Raw genomic sequence first — 15,946 nt, 5'->3', positions numbered from 1 at the left:
GCAAACATGCAATACATTTTTGTATATTATGTGTAAATCGTATATGATGGCTTATCGTAGTGTTAGCATCCATGCCAACAGGCACTAGAAAAGCCTTAATCCTGTTTACACTTCTCCTATAAGTGTTAGTCCTGTTTCCATGGCAACATGTATCATATATAATATAGCACACATTACATCTTGTTTACACAGGGATGTTTGTGCCTAGAGTGCACATTAGCAATTCATCCTCAAAGCTTTGTGCTTTATTGGGTGGTGTGTTCGGTCTGTCATCATGTGAATGTAGTGCACTCTTTTTCCCAGCAGAGAGAGCTCAAGCAAGGTATCACTGTCATACTTTGCTCTCTGTGTCCAGATACATCAAGCTGCAGGGCTTGGTGTGTGAGTATATGATTTTTGCATTCCTGCTGACTCACTTGCAGCACTTCTATCATGCCGTGTGCAAATGTGAAAAAGATCGAGCAGGATTTTGCTCTCTTTTTTTGCAAAAAGTTATCTTGCAAGGCATCCTTTGAAAGATGAAAGTCATGTGTTGCACAGCAGTTGACATGTTCAGATCCTTCTACAACATTTGAGAAAAAACAGGCTACAGTGGCTGTTGCAGGGCTAATGAGGGATTGTCAGGATAGTGAGTCAGTCCTCTTTGTCTCCCTCCATCAGGTTTTATTTCTTTTCTTGGTTTCTTTTATTTGCTAACAGTTCATTTATTCTCATACTTCTCTTTCCTACACAATATATCTCTTTCTCTAGGGGCATTTACATCCTGCTATTCATGTGTTAATGGTGATATAACAATTTAGAAAACCTGATTGGAAATGACAAGTCAATAAATATCTGCAAAGCTGCCCTTGACAAAGTCTATCTATAAACAACTTTTATTTTTTTTGACATTTCAGAGGTGTATTTACTTGCTACATCCCTGTTATGCAAATGCAACTGTTTCAGATTTTATTTTCTGTGGCATTTCAAAAGTGTTTATCAAATACACTTGATAGGTGGATAGAAACATAGCTGTCTCTCTCTCTCTCTTTCCATCTCTATGTGATGTACCGTGATGGTGTGACATATGTTCTCAAGGGAGCCTTCACTTTCTGCTCTCCTCCCCCTTCAAGTTAACAAACTGGAAGAAACAGCACTTTAGGAAGGTCACACACACATAAAGCAATGTTAGAAGAAACAGCATGTGATTTGAAGCGAGTGGAACTCAACTGATGTAGACAGCTCTCCACTCAAAAGATGATGGATCTTTTCACCTGAATGGTTTTCCCTTTGCATAGGAGTGCACCTGATATGATGACAAAGACTTGCGATTTAGTCCATATGAGGCACTTTTCCCAAGACCTAGCAACTGTCAGAAAATACCACGTTGATAACTTTCGGTTTTTGCTGTGTCATGTCAAAAGTTTAATTTAATCAACCCTTTATTTTCTCTTTCTACACCTCTATCTCCACAGTACGCTAGAGACAACCTTCGACACCACGGTAACCACTGAGGTCAATGGGCGGAGTCTACCAGCCCTCACCACACGCTCCTCCCCCATGGCCTGGCGTCTGGGCCAATCACAAACCCCGCGTCTCCAGGCAGGCGACGCCCCCTCAATGCCCAACAGCTATGCTGCGCCCAGGGCCAGCACGACGAGCGCTGGCACCACCACGGGGCGCTACAGCGGGCACTCGGACCCCTCCAGGTTTGTGTACAGCGCCCCCCTGAGGCGAGCAGCAGGGGCAAAGGGGGCGGAGCAGGGGGAGAAGGGAGGAGGAGGGCTGGAAGGAGGGAAGCAGATGGAGATGGCAGGGTACATGAGTGATGGGGACCTCCTAGGGAGGAGCGGCCGGATGGATGAGATCACCAGCGGGTAGGATGACTAGTGCTAAGCATGTTAGCTTCCTCTGATGCACTGACTAATTCTGAGTTCCTGCTTTAACGGCCCTGTTAATGATGTGTACAGATGTATTTACATATATAACTGAACAAAAGTTATGTCCACCAAAATTCACCAAAACACATTTTGTGTATACTTTTTGTGCATTGTTTACATGCATATTTGCTTGCTAGCAGTCTTCTTCTTTGTGTCTTGGCATTGCTTTGTGTCTTGGCCCATTGCCGCCACCAACTGTCGACCAGAGGAATAGCCTAAAACTGACAACCTACAACTCTCTCTGTATTTCTCAGTGTGGCTATGTTCAGAAAATGATGTTGTCCGGCGACTTTCGAGCAAAGATAATGACCTCTTCTGAAGAGTCCATCATGTTTTTTTAATCCTCAGTGTCCTCCTTGGTTACTAGCAACTGTGTGGAGGAGGGGATGTGCACACACTTTTGTTGTCATGACTTAGAAATTCTCATGGGGGAGACAGAAACTACGCACCATAGCTTTAACTCATGTAAACGAACATTGAACATCATCATAGCAAGCTCTAAATTGTATTCGCTAAAATGAAAATTATTGTTAATCAATGTAGACTAATAGCAGGTACCAAACGTTTGTTTAGAATTTTGGGGCCTTTATATTTGAATCAGTGACTGAATATTTATGTGTATATTTAAGTTCTTTGACAGATCAATGCACAGCAAAAAGACACAACAAAAGCAAATGAAAAATCTTCACAAATGTGACAAATATCAATTTGACGACGCTGCAAGAAGCTGACAACACAATGCAAACTTTTTCCAGGGGACACTAAAAAGTGATTTATTATTTATTACGGGACATGCAGAGCTTGTTTTTGCCATTTGAGGATTATGAAGTTATTGAAGTTGCTATCCGTCAGTTAGCTTAAGTGTAAATTTCTTTGGCCTTTTTTAACATTGTGATGGCATGATTCAGATACTATTGCAGATATCAGCTGTAACCTAGCGTTAGCCTTTTACTTTTTATTATTATATCTGAATCATGCGATTACAATGACGGACAGCAGACTTCAATAACTTTATAAGGCACAAACCATGGCAACAATAAGCGTGTCCTGGCTGTGTGCATCACAGTTGTTTGGTAAGCTTCTTGCAGCGCTTTTTGGGTTAATTGATGTTTTTTTGTGTCTTGAAATTGGTGAAGATGACCGTATTTGCTAATGATACCCGTCTACCTCCTGAACTCACTCACGCTTTGTACTGTGCAGAGTGTAAAACTTTGAAGTTCCAGTTTACCTCCTACATGTAATCTTTAGTGGTTAAATATGTGGTTTGTTTTTGCCTTTTATGCATTGAACACATTACTTCATTTTAATTTTAGAACACACTGATGTTCATGACGTGTTGTGAGACGATTAAGCTTTACTGCCTGAAGCTTTAATATAGATTTGTCCTTTACATCATTTATACAAATACTACTACTTCTTTAAAGACCATTTGTGTTTTGAAGGATCATGAATACAAGTTCCATACACATTTCCACTGAATGCTGTCCAGTGCCTGTTGGGTTTAGTTGAAAAATACCCTGAAATTTACGATTAGCTGTTTATTCATACAGTCACCAAGGCCTCACTCATTTCTCGATGTACATTAAGACAAATAGCCAGCTGACACCCACCAAGGCTATCGTAGGTCCGTTATGCCTTAAAAGGGAAGCATGAAGCTTGAGGGTACTCGATACACTGACAGATTACCTGAATGAAAAAACATAAGTCAGTGTCTTCCACAACACATCACGACGACGTGTGTGTGGGTGTCTGACCTTCATTCACTTAATAGCAATAAATGCCTGGGGAGTTGTGTTAAAAAAGCAATTCACATTCCACACACACACAAACACACATTCCCACTTGGCATCCGTGCACTTACGATTTCCCGAAAAAGAGTATTGGGGGCAGGGCAAACTGTCAGAACAGAAAATGTAGCAACACGTCGGGAGGGAAAGGTGATTAGCTGAATTATTAGCCTAATTAGCTCAACACTAATGATCCCCATGTCCTATCAGCCGTGTCTGATAGCTTTCTAGCAGTGGCCTCAAATCTTACCACTTACTAACTGGCACATACACTTACACACATACACACTTACAACATGCACATTTTTGTGAGTTCACAAAAATGCACATGTAACCTGGACAGTGGTTGTTTATTAGTATATGTTCCATCAAGTAATTTCTCTACTGGTTTAGTTTAAATAGATTGTATTAATTAAATTAAAGGAATTAGAGAACTGAACTCAGGCTTTTTGTGCCAAATTGAGGTTTAACAAGTCAATTTTATTTGTATAACCCAATATCACAAATTTGGGCTTTAGAATCCGTACAGCATACAACACCCTCTTCGACATCTACTTCCTCTAATTAATTCCCCTCTCACAGATACCTAACAGACGGCGGCCTCCATCTGTATGCACGCAACGCAGGCCGAGCCTCAGACGGGGCTTCTTCTCGAGAAGCCTCCCAGCGCGGGAGCAAAGAGATGCAGGGCGACATAGACAGGTAAGGATGGAGTCTGTCAATCATATACTGCTTGCTTCACTGATGTGTGTTTGACATCGGTTTGGACCAGGTCTAATTGGTGAGTTTGGTCGGTTGTGAGATTGACGCATGGGCACACTGAACATTGTTAAATATCCACATTTGCATACAGTATTTCCATTTCACATTCCAGTTCAGATTTCTGGCATTTAGCTGATGTTCCTCTGCAGAGCACTCTGCGATGAGTCCGACTGCGTAAGCTTCAGTGGCTTCGCTTCTTTCCGTTCACTTTCAGTCAGAAGCCAGGTGGATGTTTGCAGGGGCAGATCCACCAGACTGTGCTCTGCAGCCAGTGATGCGTGTGTGCGAGAAAAGTGGGATGCTGTGGCGTGAATGGCAGAAAGTTTGAAACCATATCAACTTTCCCAAGCAGAAACTGCAGGCACATCCTCTTAGAGCCAGTTAAATTGATTTGATTTAACCGCGCGGTAAAACATTCACCTTGTGTCCGCTACCGAACAACTTAGCATGCAATCAAGGAGAAGTAGCGATTCATGTGAAGAAACTCATCATCTACAACATGCACATTTTTCCACCATGTGAAACCTTTCAACCTACACTTGTAAATATGTATATTGTAAATATATTGTTAATATATGCTTCTCTCTAAAAGAAGCTTTAGAGCACTGACATTACACAGAACTTATCATAAGGTGAAGAGAGGTCAGTGCCTGAAATAGAGTTGTATTTCTTTCAGTTGAAGATCCAAGCTTACAGGGGTATACAGGTGAGGTATGAGAGAGGGGAAATGATTCAATACTGAAAAGCTGACATGGGTTAAGAGCTTTCAGCCGGCAACAGATGTTACGGAGCAAACATACAGTATCTGCTTTACACCATACATGTCTGATTTGCTCATAAAAACAAAGCCTGAAGTAAAAAGTAGGAAGTAAGTTCATGTCCTTCCGAGGCGATAGTTAAGGTCACCACCCTACTGCAGGGACATCCTGGACTAAATGAAGTGAAAAGGAGAGACGTGCTATTGATTTAAAGCTGTCAAGCTAAGCTTGTGATGACAGGCTTTCAGAGAGGCTGCTGGGAATCAACTGATGCAGTGACATAGCCCAGCGTCGCACCTCCCAACTTCTGCCAAGGTTTTAATGAGTGACTATGTTTCGAGGAGTGGGATGCTTGAAAAGCAATCAGATGTGGCTCCCTAAGAACTAGTTGGCTAGTTCTAATGCTTTAAATTAGTAAATGGCTGTTAAAGACTCTACTTCAGTTTAAGGATCCTATTCAAGGTTCCAATGTGCTAATTGTGCAGAGTGATGTACGACTTGCAGACGTGGTGGTGATGTTTTGCTTCCTGCTGAATCGATCTTTGTTTGTGCTACCAGTCGATATAATCCAATTGTTTCACAGCCCAGACCATCCTTCTGTTTCTGGCGTACGTGCTCCTTCTCACAACTGTGGTTGTCACAACAGTCAGTCGAGCCAGTCAGCCGTGGGCGAGTCCGATCATATCTGTGATCGGCCAAGCGTCAAAACACGCTAGACCTGGCCGGAGGTTCAGAATAGGCGATTAACCTGCCCCCTGTCAGCCTCACACAGATCGGCCTGTCAGGCTTTGACACTCAAAGGGATGGACAGGATAAGAATAAGCATGAACCCTGTTTCTTCCATTTGCCGTCGTATCTTCACCCCGCAATCTCTGCATTTAAATATTATGCCTAAAGTGTCTCTCGCATACCTGTCAAGTTTTGGATTTGAAAATAAGGGAAATTTTCCGGCGCCCACCGCGAGCAGTCCCAACACCCCAACCAAGCTCCAGTATCCCTTACATTTTAAGACAGGTGTACAAGAAAGCTAAAATCACCAGGTGATGCAGAATGCTGAAAACATTTACAATTTATAACATTGCTTGTCTTTTTATATTAACATTTTATTTTCATTCCACATAACTTTTCTTTACTCTTTTAGTGAGTTATTGTACAAATTTGTTGCAGACTTTGCATTCTTTAAGACTGTTTTGGAAGGAGTGTATTTGTGGGCTGGGCCAGAGTGGTTCATTTTACATGAGAGTAGAGCGCAGCTAGTTCTGTTGTCTAACGTCATCCTATTCTCTGGAACAATCTTTCGTACCATGCTAAACACTCTTTCTCAACTTGCATTGCTATGGGGAATGCATAGTAAAGCCTTCATAAGTTTTGGCAGCGCACCGTCTCTGTCGTAGCGTCCATCATCCGTCTCTGTTTTTTTTCTTTTTTTTTCCCTACATTGTCACTCATCATCTGACCTCACACACTAACCTTGTGACAACTGCCACCTACAGTACCTGTAGTAGGCTACTGCAGGTTTTATTATTAAAAATATTATTTTTATCGCGAGGCTAATGACAGAGCTCAGATTGGGAATGTTTTTTTTCTTTTTTTTTTTACTCCGCTCAGGCCTGGGGTATTAATATTTTTTAATAACGCAGGTTAAAATACGGGAGATTTACGGGAAAATACTAATACGGGAGGACGGCGGGAAAGAAGAGTAAAATACGGGACTTTCCTGGCCAAAACGGGATACTTGACAGGTATGGTCCCTCGCCTTGCTTTGACATCAATCCAAAAAAATTCCAGCTTTTCTCAGCTTCAGTCTGTGTTAGCACTTTGGGCCTCAGGGGCGATGAGGAAATATTGATGCCTGCTTTTCCTTAAGATGCCTGCAGGCAACAGACTCCAGGTTGAATCAGAATATGAACTCTGGAACCCTGTTTTCTTTCCTTCCTTCCTCCATTTTCCCTTACAAAACTATATGAATGACCACGCACACAACAGTACACATGCCTTTAATGCTTCCCGCTGCGTCCTTCTGACATGTGTGATTGTCAGAAGCTGAGATGTCACTTCCCACTGACACACGACAAAGCTCAGGGGCGGAAATTCATTTCTGAAGCGATTACTCCCTGGGCTTCACACCTCAGCCCAGCTTTAGCTCCCTCCATAGGACAGGATCTGCCTTCCATGATTGGTTCCTTCTTCATCCCAAAGAGTTCGTCTTCTTTTCCACATAACCCCACCGGCTTTAAGTGAAATGAGTAGCGGATAAGGCCCAAGTTCAAACAACTGCTGTTCACTGACTTTGAAGAACTTTTTGTCTCCTCAAATGCACATGGTGCCATTCTAGGAATGACAAACACCAGGAAAGCATTTATTCTTAGATTGTTAGTGAGTTAAATATACATTGTGTAGTTTCTCCTGCCCCCTGTCATATTTAGCTAATGGTCTGTAAACCAACCAGATAAAGAGATAAAATGTTAGTGTGCAGTGTAAGCAGTTGACTAAAGGGGAAAAAAAGAGTATCTTCAATTGGTGACATTCAGGAGTGATTTTCTGATAAAGATTGTAGTTATATATGATATTTTTCTTGTACTCATGATCAAATTCATCAATTAAATTTAAATGTTCTTGAATGCCTTTTAGCAGTCTCCAGAGAAGGAATACCAGAGATTTTCAGAGTTTCAGAGATTTTTTTTATTGAAGGAAAAAGCTCAAAACTCAAACCTCAACCACATCCCAACTGTCTTCTGGCTACACTGCATTCTGGGGCTGGGTTCACAAAGATAGACTTTGGCTGTGTCTTAGATCTAACAACTGGAATAGACAGACTTCAGATAGATGTCTAAATTCATCCGTTGCACAAAGCTGCCTAGTTCTTGACTATCTTAAGTAGGACTAATTTGCCATGAATTCTGGATGAATTCTGACTTTTTCTTTATACTAAAGCACCGTGTCTGAGTGAGCCACAATGTCAAACTGCTGAGCCCTGTTCACTCCAGCAGAAAATGATCGTCTTCTGGAAGAATTCAACAGCTACACTGGGAAGATTCAGTGAACAAAGTAACACTACAGAAAACTTCCAGTAGCCTAGAAAGACCTGGATCAGAGCTGGGATGCTGTTGCTTGTTAATGTGGCAGAGCTCAGTACTAAAGCTAACTTGTCAGTCAGGCTCAGGATGGTTTGTTCGATGGCCTCACTGTTATGTGATATATTTCCAATGTGTTACTTCTCTCTCTAAAACCTCTTTCCGTTCGCATTGTTCGCTCCACCACATTGTAAGGAAACCACAAATCAGGAGCATTGTTTTCCTTTTTTTGCCAGTTGGTGCCACTGGTCAGCACTTGTTACTGATTGTTACCATGGAAACATGGCTCTTAGTTAGTCTGGGGGTAGAGTGTCTAACGTTTTGGGCTTTAAAATAAGTCATTTTTGTGAAACTTTCTAACTTGTATGAGTCTATAGCCACAACGCTCCATTTCCAGGATTGCTCCGTTGCCGCCGGATATTCCGCCGGATGTCCGTCACCTTCCTCTTTCTTTGTGTTCTAAACTCCGGTGGATTTGTGAGGACTATGGTTAACTGCTCCTCAGATCTCTGCAGGGTAAATCCAGACAGCTAGCTAGACTATCTGTCCAATCTGAGTTTTCTGGTGCACCAAAGAATCCCTTCAAAACCAGAATCCAAGAATAATAATGAATTGAAATATCCTCTGCAGACAGTCTAGTTTGCTGTTTTGCTTCTGGATGCGAGGCAGAAGCAGGAGTTTCAACTGTTGGATATGAATTGTACTTTAGGAAAAATTATTTGTAACTTTTATTATACAGCAGAACTGTATACTTAAGTTTTTTTTTTTATCAGTAAAGGCAAGAACATGCCTCCCCTTAGGAACAAGCAGTAGTTGGGAAGATACACATGTCCCTTCACTCCCCAGTTCTCCCGGCACACTGGCAGTAGTAGAGAGAGTTTCAAGGGAGGCAAAGAATGGGAGCGGCTCTGTGTACATACACTGATCTCCCATGAGGCTCATTATGCTTCACGCTTTTCTTTCTGTCCATAACGACTCCCCTGGCTGCCACCCATGGCAGCTTTATCCCAAACCAACAGAGCCTCTGAGGAAATCCATCTAAATGACTCATCAGATGGAGACTCACGGCCAGCAGGTGACTTAGACCATCTGTGGCTAGCACAGTGTGGGCTTATGCCTGCTGCAGTAAACCTTACATAAGATGTGCGCTTGATGTGACTATAAGTGGTGAGATATCTGATATCTAGTTCTTGATCAGATCAGCTTTGTGGTGTCCATGTTACTTGGAAAAGATTCCTGCTGTACAGGAAGGAGGGGTGTCATGATTTTGATTTTAAAATCGAAAATCAGATGCAGGATCAGCAATTTCCCCAGTATTTTTTGCTCTCTCCACCGTGCCCTACTTGCGCATGTCCAAAGAATCAAATAACTGACACAGCGTAGCTTACCGGCTGGTAACATGCAGCTTAAGACACAGGGTAACGCTGACTATTCCAGACACCATGGCCACTGCCAGTCGAAGATGATGGAGAAAAAACAGAAACTCCTCCTGCTTCCCTGAAGTCTCGCTGTGGCAACATTTTGTCTCCCCCGGGAGTAAGATATGCAAACAAACAGGGTAAAGCACGTGTGCTCGGACCGAACTCCGTGGTGCCTTTAGGTACATGTTGTTAAACTAAAGGTGCATTCAATTGCACCACTAAAAAAAGAACTCTGAGAAGCTCAAACTGTTGTTGCAAAGTACCCTTCTGCTTCATTACAGTCACTGGTGAAAAAAAAAGTGTTTAAAATCGAAAACTGAATGGAATCATGACCTTAAAATCGAAAATCGAATTGAATCATGGATTTAAACAATCGTGACACCCCTAACAGGAAGTGATGCATTATGTTTCTGGAGGTGGTTTTCTTGGAAGGTCGAGAAAAAAGACGAGGAGTTAAAATAGATTTGAGTGTCTTAATCATCACTGTGTGGATAGAGACTGCTTTTTACCATCAGTTTTCATGAAACAAAGTGTGACAAGATACAGAAGGAAGTATAGTGTCAAAACTACAGTTACTTTTGGCTGTGTTTTTCCTTTATGCTAAGAATGCAGTAAACATTCCTGAAACTGAGCATCTTGCCCCAGAGCAGCTGGACAAGAAAAGCTCAGATCTCTCTTCTGATCAGTTCTTTTTAAAACAATGGTGAATTCAGCCTTGGCTAAAAGCCCCTCTCTAAATAAATTTTTTTTTTTTAAAAAAAAAAAAAAAAAAATTTTCTTTCTTTTATTAACAAAAAAAGAACAATAAGGAAGAGGTTGTCTTGACACCGACAGGCTTCCCGTTCTCAGCAGAGACATGAATATTTAACCGGGCCTCGCTTTTTGTGTGTGTGTGTGTGTGTGTGTGTGTGTGTGTGTGTGTGTGTGTGTGTGTGTGTGTGTGTGTGTGTGTGTGTGTGTGTGTGCGTGTAGGCGGTATGTGTGGCATTCTAAGTCCACTCAAACTCACTCGCTCACCCTCTTGTTTGAGGCCTGGACTATGGCAGCTGGCTGTGCGTTTTTTTTTGTTAGAAGCTTTGGGGAATTGTAGACCAGTTTGTGTGTGTACGTGCGTTGTGGTTGTGTTGCCCATGCTTGACAACAAAAGATCTTGTTTGTGTACTTGTCCTGGACTACATTTTAAGTGTGTGTGTGTAGATGTCTGCATGTGTGTGTGCTGCTGAGCAGCAGGATCCCGGCTGTCACTCTGCAGAGCAGTGACAATCGTGGCGAAGCTGCACGGCTCTCCAGTGCTGTCGTAAGCAGCAAGGAGATTTGGAGGAGAAGGTTTTTTTTGCCATCAATGACAAAGCCGGTCGTTATATAAGTTTCTGTGTAGTTCATCTCTGCCAGGGGCGCCACTTAGGAAGAAAATATCTGCACCTGAAAGTGCAGCATGTCTACGTTTCTGCTTTCTAAAGTTTTCTGGCACTCGTCAGTCTCTCTCTGTCTTTCAGACATTTCGTCTTTCTCCAGTCTTCCCACCTTAACGAAGAGCACACAGACTAAACTTAGCAAACTGTGACGGTGGATGAAAGAAGTTTTATCGCCGGTTTGAGTACCCAGCTGTGTCTGGCTCGTGTGTGTATGTGTTCATGCAAATGTGTGTCCTCACTTGTGCAGGTGCTTGCATACAGATACATCTCATCTCAAAAACAGGCAATTTGCGGCCCACACAAACACGCACTAATTAACATCTACTCAGTTAGAGTAGCTCAAGGGAAAGTTTCCATTTTTTTGGAAACTAAGTTTTCCTCTTATTCTCTGGGATTGATTCAACAGTCTTCCATTTTTCGATGATCCTCTTTATTTATCGTTAATCTAAGTGAAGTCAAGTAGTTACAGAATGAGCAGTGATGAAATATAAAGACGTCCTGCCCTACTTCATTTATTCTGAATGTGAGTTTTGAGGCCAACAAACCCTGTTACGCTCAAATGAATGAAGTTATTCATTGTTTGTGTAAGACTTAGGTGCAAGTATTTGGTGGTTGGTTTAACGGTTCTCCCTCCAAAAAGAAAATGTTACGTTTTTCAATTAAAGATGAGGCAATTTCACACCATTTTGGACCATTAATATTAGAGGTGTGACGAGATCTCCTCACACGAGATCTCGCGAAGATTAAAATGTGACGAGACTTCTCTTTGAGGTAAAAATTGTCTCGCGATATCCGACACAAGTGCAGAGAGGCCACCAGTAGACGGAGTATGACCTGGTTGGTCTTATAAGACATAAGGCTTTGAAGATGAGTCAGACTTGGACCTCTAAATCAGCATAGAAGATCCCCTGTCCGTTCGCCAAAGTTAACTCTGAGTTCACTTTTGCAGAGCGGTAGCGGAGTTGCAATTGTACAAAGCTGCCGGTAAAACCCAGCGAACGTTAGAGGGCATGGCCGCTCTCTCTCTCGCTCTCGCTCTCTCTCTCTCTCTCTCTCTCTCTCTCTCTCTCTCTCTCTCTTTCTCTCTCTCTCTGACATTGATTTTACATTCATTTGGCTTAGGTAGTGCCCATAATGGCTTGGGTGCTGTGCCTAAGCCTTATAATTGTGTAACAGGAAAAACCCTGTTATATTTTTCCCTCCGCTCCTCAAATGTCAAAGGTGCTGTTTCACTGGCTAAATATGAGCCTTCCAGTTTAGCTCTCTGAATTCAGCCTAAGATGAATGGACATCTTCCATATTTTTACACAACCTCAGTTTTACTTTGTGAAAACATCCTCTTTTGTGTTTGTAATGTGCATGCTTTGTTAGCTTCCTAAATAGTCCCTTAAATGCAATATCTTTTTAACAAACTTACACTTTCAACCAAAACTTGACATACTGTATATGAGATATCAGTGCTGTGCTGTTAGTATATTCTGTTATGGCAGCTTGTCTTTCTCTGAGCCTCTCAGCATGATGATCTTTGGGCCATATGCCCCTGTCTGTCTGTCAGGGGCAGGTTATTCATCTGCTCAGACTGAGAGTTGAAAGGCAGCATGGCCCTCAGTGTGTTAGCAGAAGATCATAATCCCATTAATTTTGAAATATTATCACAAAAACAGATAAATGACACCATATTTTAGAATTATGTAGCCTCTGGCAGCCTTTTTATTATATTTTACAGTGCAAGCCAGCTGAAAAGAACTGCTGTAAATAACAAAAAAGCTACAAACTATGTACAGCCCAAATGCATTCATTTGGATTTTTCAATTTCACATTTTAAACAAAATTTTTGGTTAAAGTTTTTTGGGGAAATGTGCTTTCTTCCTGAGAGTTAGATGAGAATATTGATACCATTCATAGCAGTACGCTAACATGAAGCTACTGCAAGCAGCCAGTTACCTTAGCTTAGCATAGGACAGAAAACAGCTAACCTGATTATGTCCAAGGTTAAAAAATAATCTGGGTTGGGTACCTTTCGCATCTGAACCAATACCAGTACCGATACCGGTACCTGAAATTCGGTTCCCGGTATCCAACAGTACTTTTTTTGCTACTTTCCCTCTGTAATTACAAAAAACTTATTTCAGTTGTAAAAATAATTCCAAACCTAATTATCCTATTTACTTAGAACCTTATGTTATTTATTTTGAATATTTTACACAATATTTACACATTTTACACATTAAACAAAAATTAAAATAAAACCCCTCCCTCTCTCCTCCCAAACCCGTCCCTACAACCTATTAAATTTCTTACTCACTGTAACTTTTATTCTTGTATTTGTATATTATTGTTTTTTAGCCTGTTTTATTTCCATCATGACCATTTTTAATTGCTCTTTAATGTTTCATGTAAAGCACTTTGAATTGCCTTGTTGCTGAAAGGTAGAAATAAAGTTGCCTTGCCTTACAACCTCAGTCTATCAGTCAGTCCCCAGGGCATAGAAACCACTGTTGTGCCTGCTTGTCTCACAGGAAGTGTAAAGTCAACAACACAGCGACTGCTTTCGGCTCGCTATTAATATCATATCACAGTGAATGGTGTCTGCGTGAAGTTTTGAAAAAGTGTAAGCACACTTGAAACCACTTTATCGACATCGCCGTGACTCACGGTGACTTCAACAAAACTGCAGAGCCGGCGTAGTTTACTCCGTTTGCACCTCTGCGCGTTGCTCTCCGTCAATATGCCGATAGCACAGATAAGCTTGCGCGATTTCCCTGCCCAGGTCCCATAGGTGATCGATCCCCCTGGACTCATCAGGTTGGACCCGGGGGTGACGAGGCCGAAAGCGTAATGCTGGGTGAGGTCAGACCGGACGGTTTTTCTTTCGGATTGATGACAGGTCCCATGTGGTCAAGTTCTAGATCAGCTCACACGGGTCATTCCAGCATCAGTATTTGCCATATGCCTTTTTTTATGAATGTTAAGGGACTGTATGAAAATGATTAGGCTGGGCACTCTCCCAGTTTTCTGACCTTCCTTCTCCCACTGATAATTTGTCATACATCCTTAGCTTTAACTGTTTTTACAGATCAGAGGAAAAATTTAATTATTAAGAGCTTTGGACATCCTCCTGTTGTGTCCACAGTTCAGGGCCCAGTCAGGAACCTTTACTGCATGTTCCCTTCTCTATCTCTATGTTTCTTGTCATTTTTATGCATTATGAGATCTGTTAATGGTCACCCAGCTCTTCAGCGGTCTGACTGTATGTGATTTTGGGAAACGGTGATGCCATAATGATGACTCATCTTAAAGTGACACAAAGGTGACATAGTAGGGTAATAAGCCATTTATATTGTTACTTTATTACCTAGTGCATAATGCATGTGTTGGAAGAGGTCACGTATAAAGAATGTACGACACCCCATGTGAATTCATGTGCATTGTCCAGGCCATGCCGTCATACTGTTGACAGGCTTGACATTTAGGAGATTGCTACCTGGAATTATGTATTTTGAGTGTAAGGTTCATATTTGGGTGCCTCTAAATGCCTAAAACTCCACATGTAAACACAGTGTGTCAAACTGTTGTACCCCAAAGCTACATTAGAAGTAATGTGATGTAAGAGAACAAGAAGGTGACCCGTGGAACTTAACTGTGCAGTGATGTGGTGCTGTATTAGAAAGAAAGCCATTACCTCCATTGCCCGCAATGGTTCCAATATATGTCGAGCCTCAACGCTTTGGTGATTTCAAACTTTTAATCAAATAAGTTTGTCTAGTTAAAATGCCAGAGTGTTTACAGAGGAGAGAGCTGCAGCTCGTTTGACTGTTGATGCAGAGCTTGTGCCCCGGAGACTTTATTTGGATTAGGAATTAATTCAAGATTCAATTGTCTCCATGCTTTATGAGTCATAGTGTGTTCTTTGTGATGCAGTTGGAAACAAGTTGTGATAAAAAAGGAAAAAGAACCATACAATTGAAGCTTCACATTTAGCTCTGGTTATCATTTTAATATCTTGTTCCTGAACGATGGTGTGTTGTAGGCAGTTTAGCAGTTTGTTGTTATTCTATTCATAACTTTGAAAAAACAATTGGAGCATTTGAAATCATTCTCTATTTTCTTAGTATTTTCACCCAGCAGAAGTGACTTGGGATGGTCTTAAATGTCTTTGGTGTAGAGACGCTACAGTACTGCAATGTGGCTGTAGATAATGGGGTTCGCCAAAGATACTTCTGTCTGTATACAGTTTAATGCAAGATAGATTTTAGGATAAGTAGACTATGGGGGACTTCTGTTGCATCAATTCATTAGGTTGAAAATTTCCGCAGATGAGACTCCATTCATCATCTGACATGCCTAATGAGTTTGTGAAGATAAGAATCGACGAAGCTCCTATCATTGCTAATTCACTTTAGTGCCATGGAGCCTGACTCTGTTGTGGATTATAAAAAATGTAATCTTGTTAAATGACGAGTGTTATGGTGTAATTATGGCAGTCGGACATTTATGAAGTCGCATAGAACCTATTGTTGCTTGTGGTGTTTGTTTTTTGATCAGTAGAAAGAAGACCTGTAATGATCCAAACAAAATATCAATAGAATCCATATGCAATACATACATTGTGTTTCTAACCTCATCTTCATCATTAATCCTAAAAGACTTGATCTTTTGGTGTCAAGTTTTAAGTGTCAGGACAGACATACAGTGCAGTGTTTTCCCTAGGTTTGTGGAAGACTTAGGTGCAGATAACATTGTTAATGAACAAATGTACAATTTCACATCATTTTGGCTCATTATTATTACCATATCTGTCTAAAAGGTT

General features: G+C 41.4%; 1 protein-coding gene across 2 annotated transcripts in view; it reads left to right on the top strand.

The window, feature by feature from the left end:
• Positions 1-15,946, top strand: part of nav3 (neuron navigator 3) — a 230,372-nt gene that overhangs the window by 155,386 nt on the left and 59,040 nt on the right. For both annotated transcript variants that reach the window (XM_039791195.1, XM_039791196.1), the window contains exons 12-13: positions 1,455-1,856; positions 4,289-4,408. In XM_039791195.1, coding sequence (XP_039647129.1) covers positions 1,455-1,856; positions 4,289-4,408 — 522 coding nt within the window. The remainder of the gene's footprint in view (positions 1-1,454; positions 1,857-4,288; positions 4,409-15,946) is intronic.

This window comes from Perca fluviatilis, chromosome 23 (genome assembly GCF_010015445.1).
Source record: "Perca fluviatilis chromosome 23, GENO_Pfluv_1.0, whole genome shotgun sequence".
In the NCBI taxonomy this organism is placed as follows: domain Eukaryota; kingdom Metazoa; phylum Chordata; class Actinopteri; order Perciformes; family Percidae; genus Perca; species Perca fluviatilis.
The sequence above is the reverse complement of the archived record's forward strand: the minus strand, read 5'-3'. Positions and strand labels throughout refer to the sequence as shown.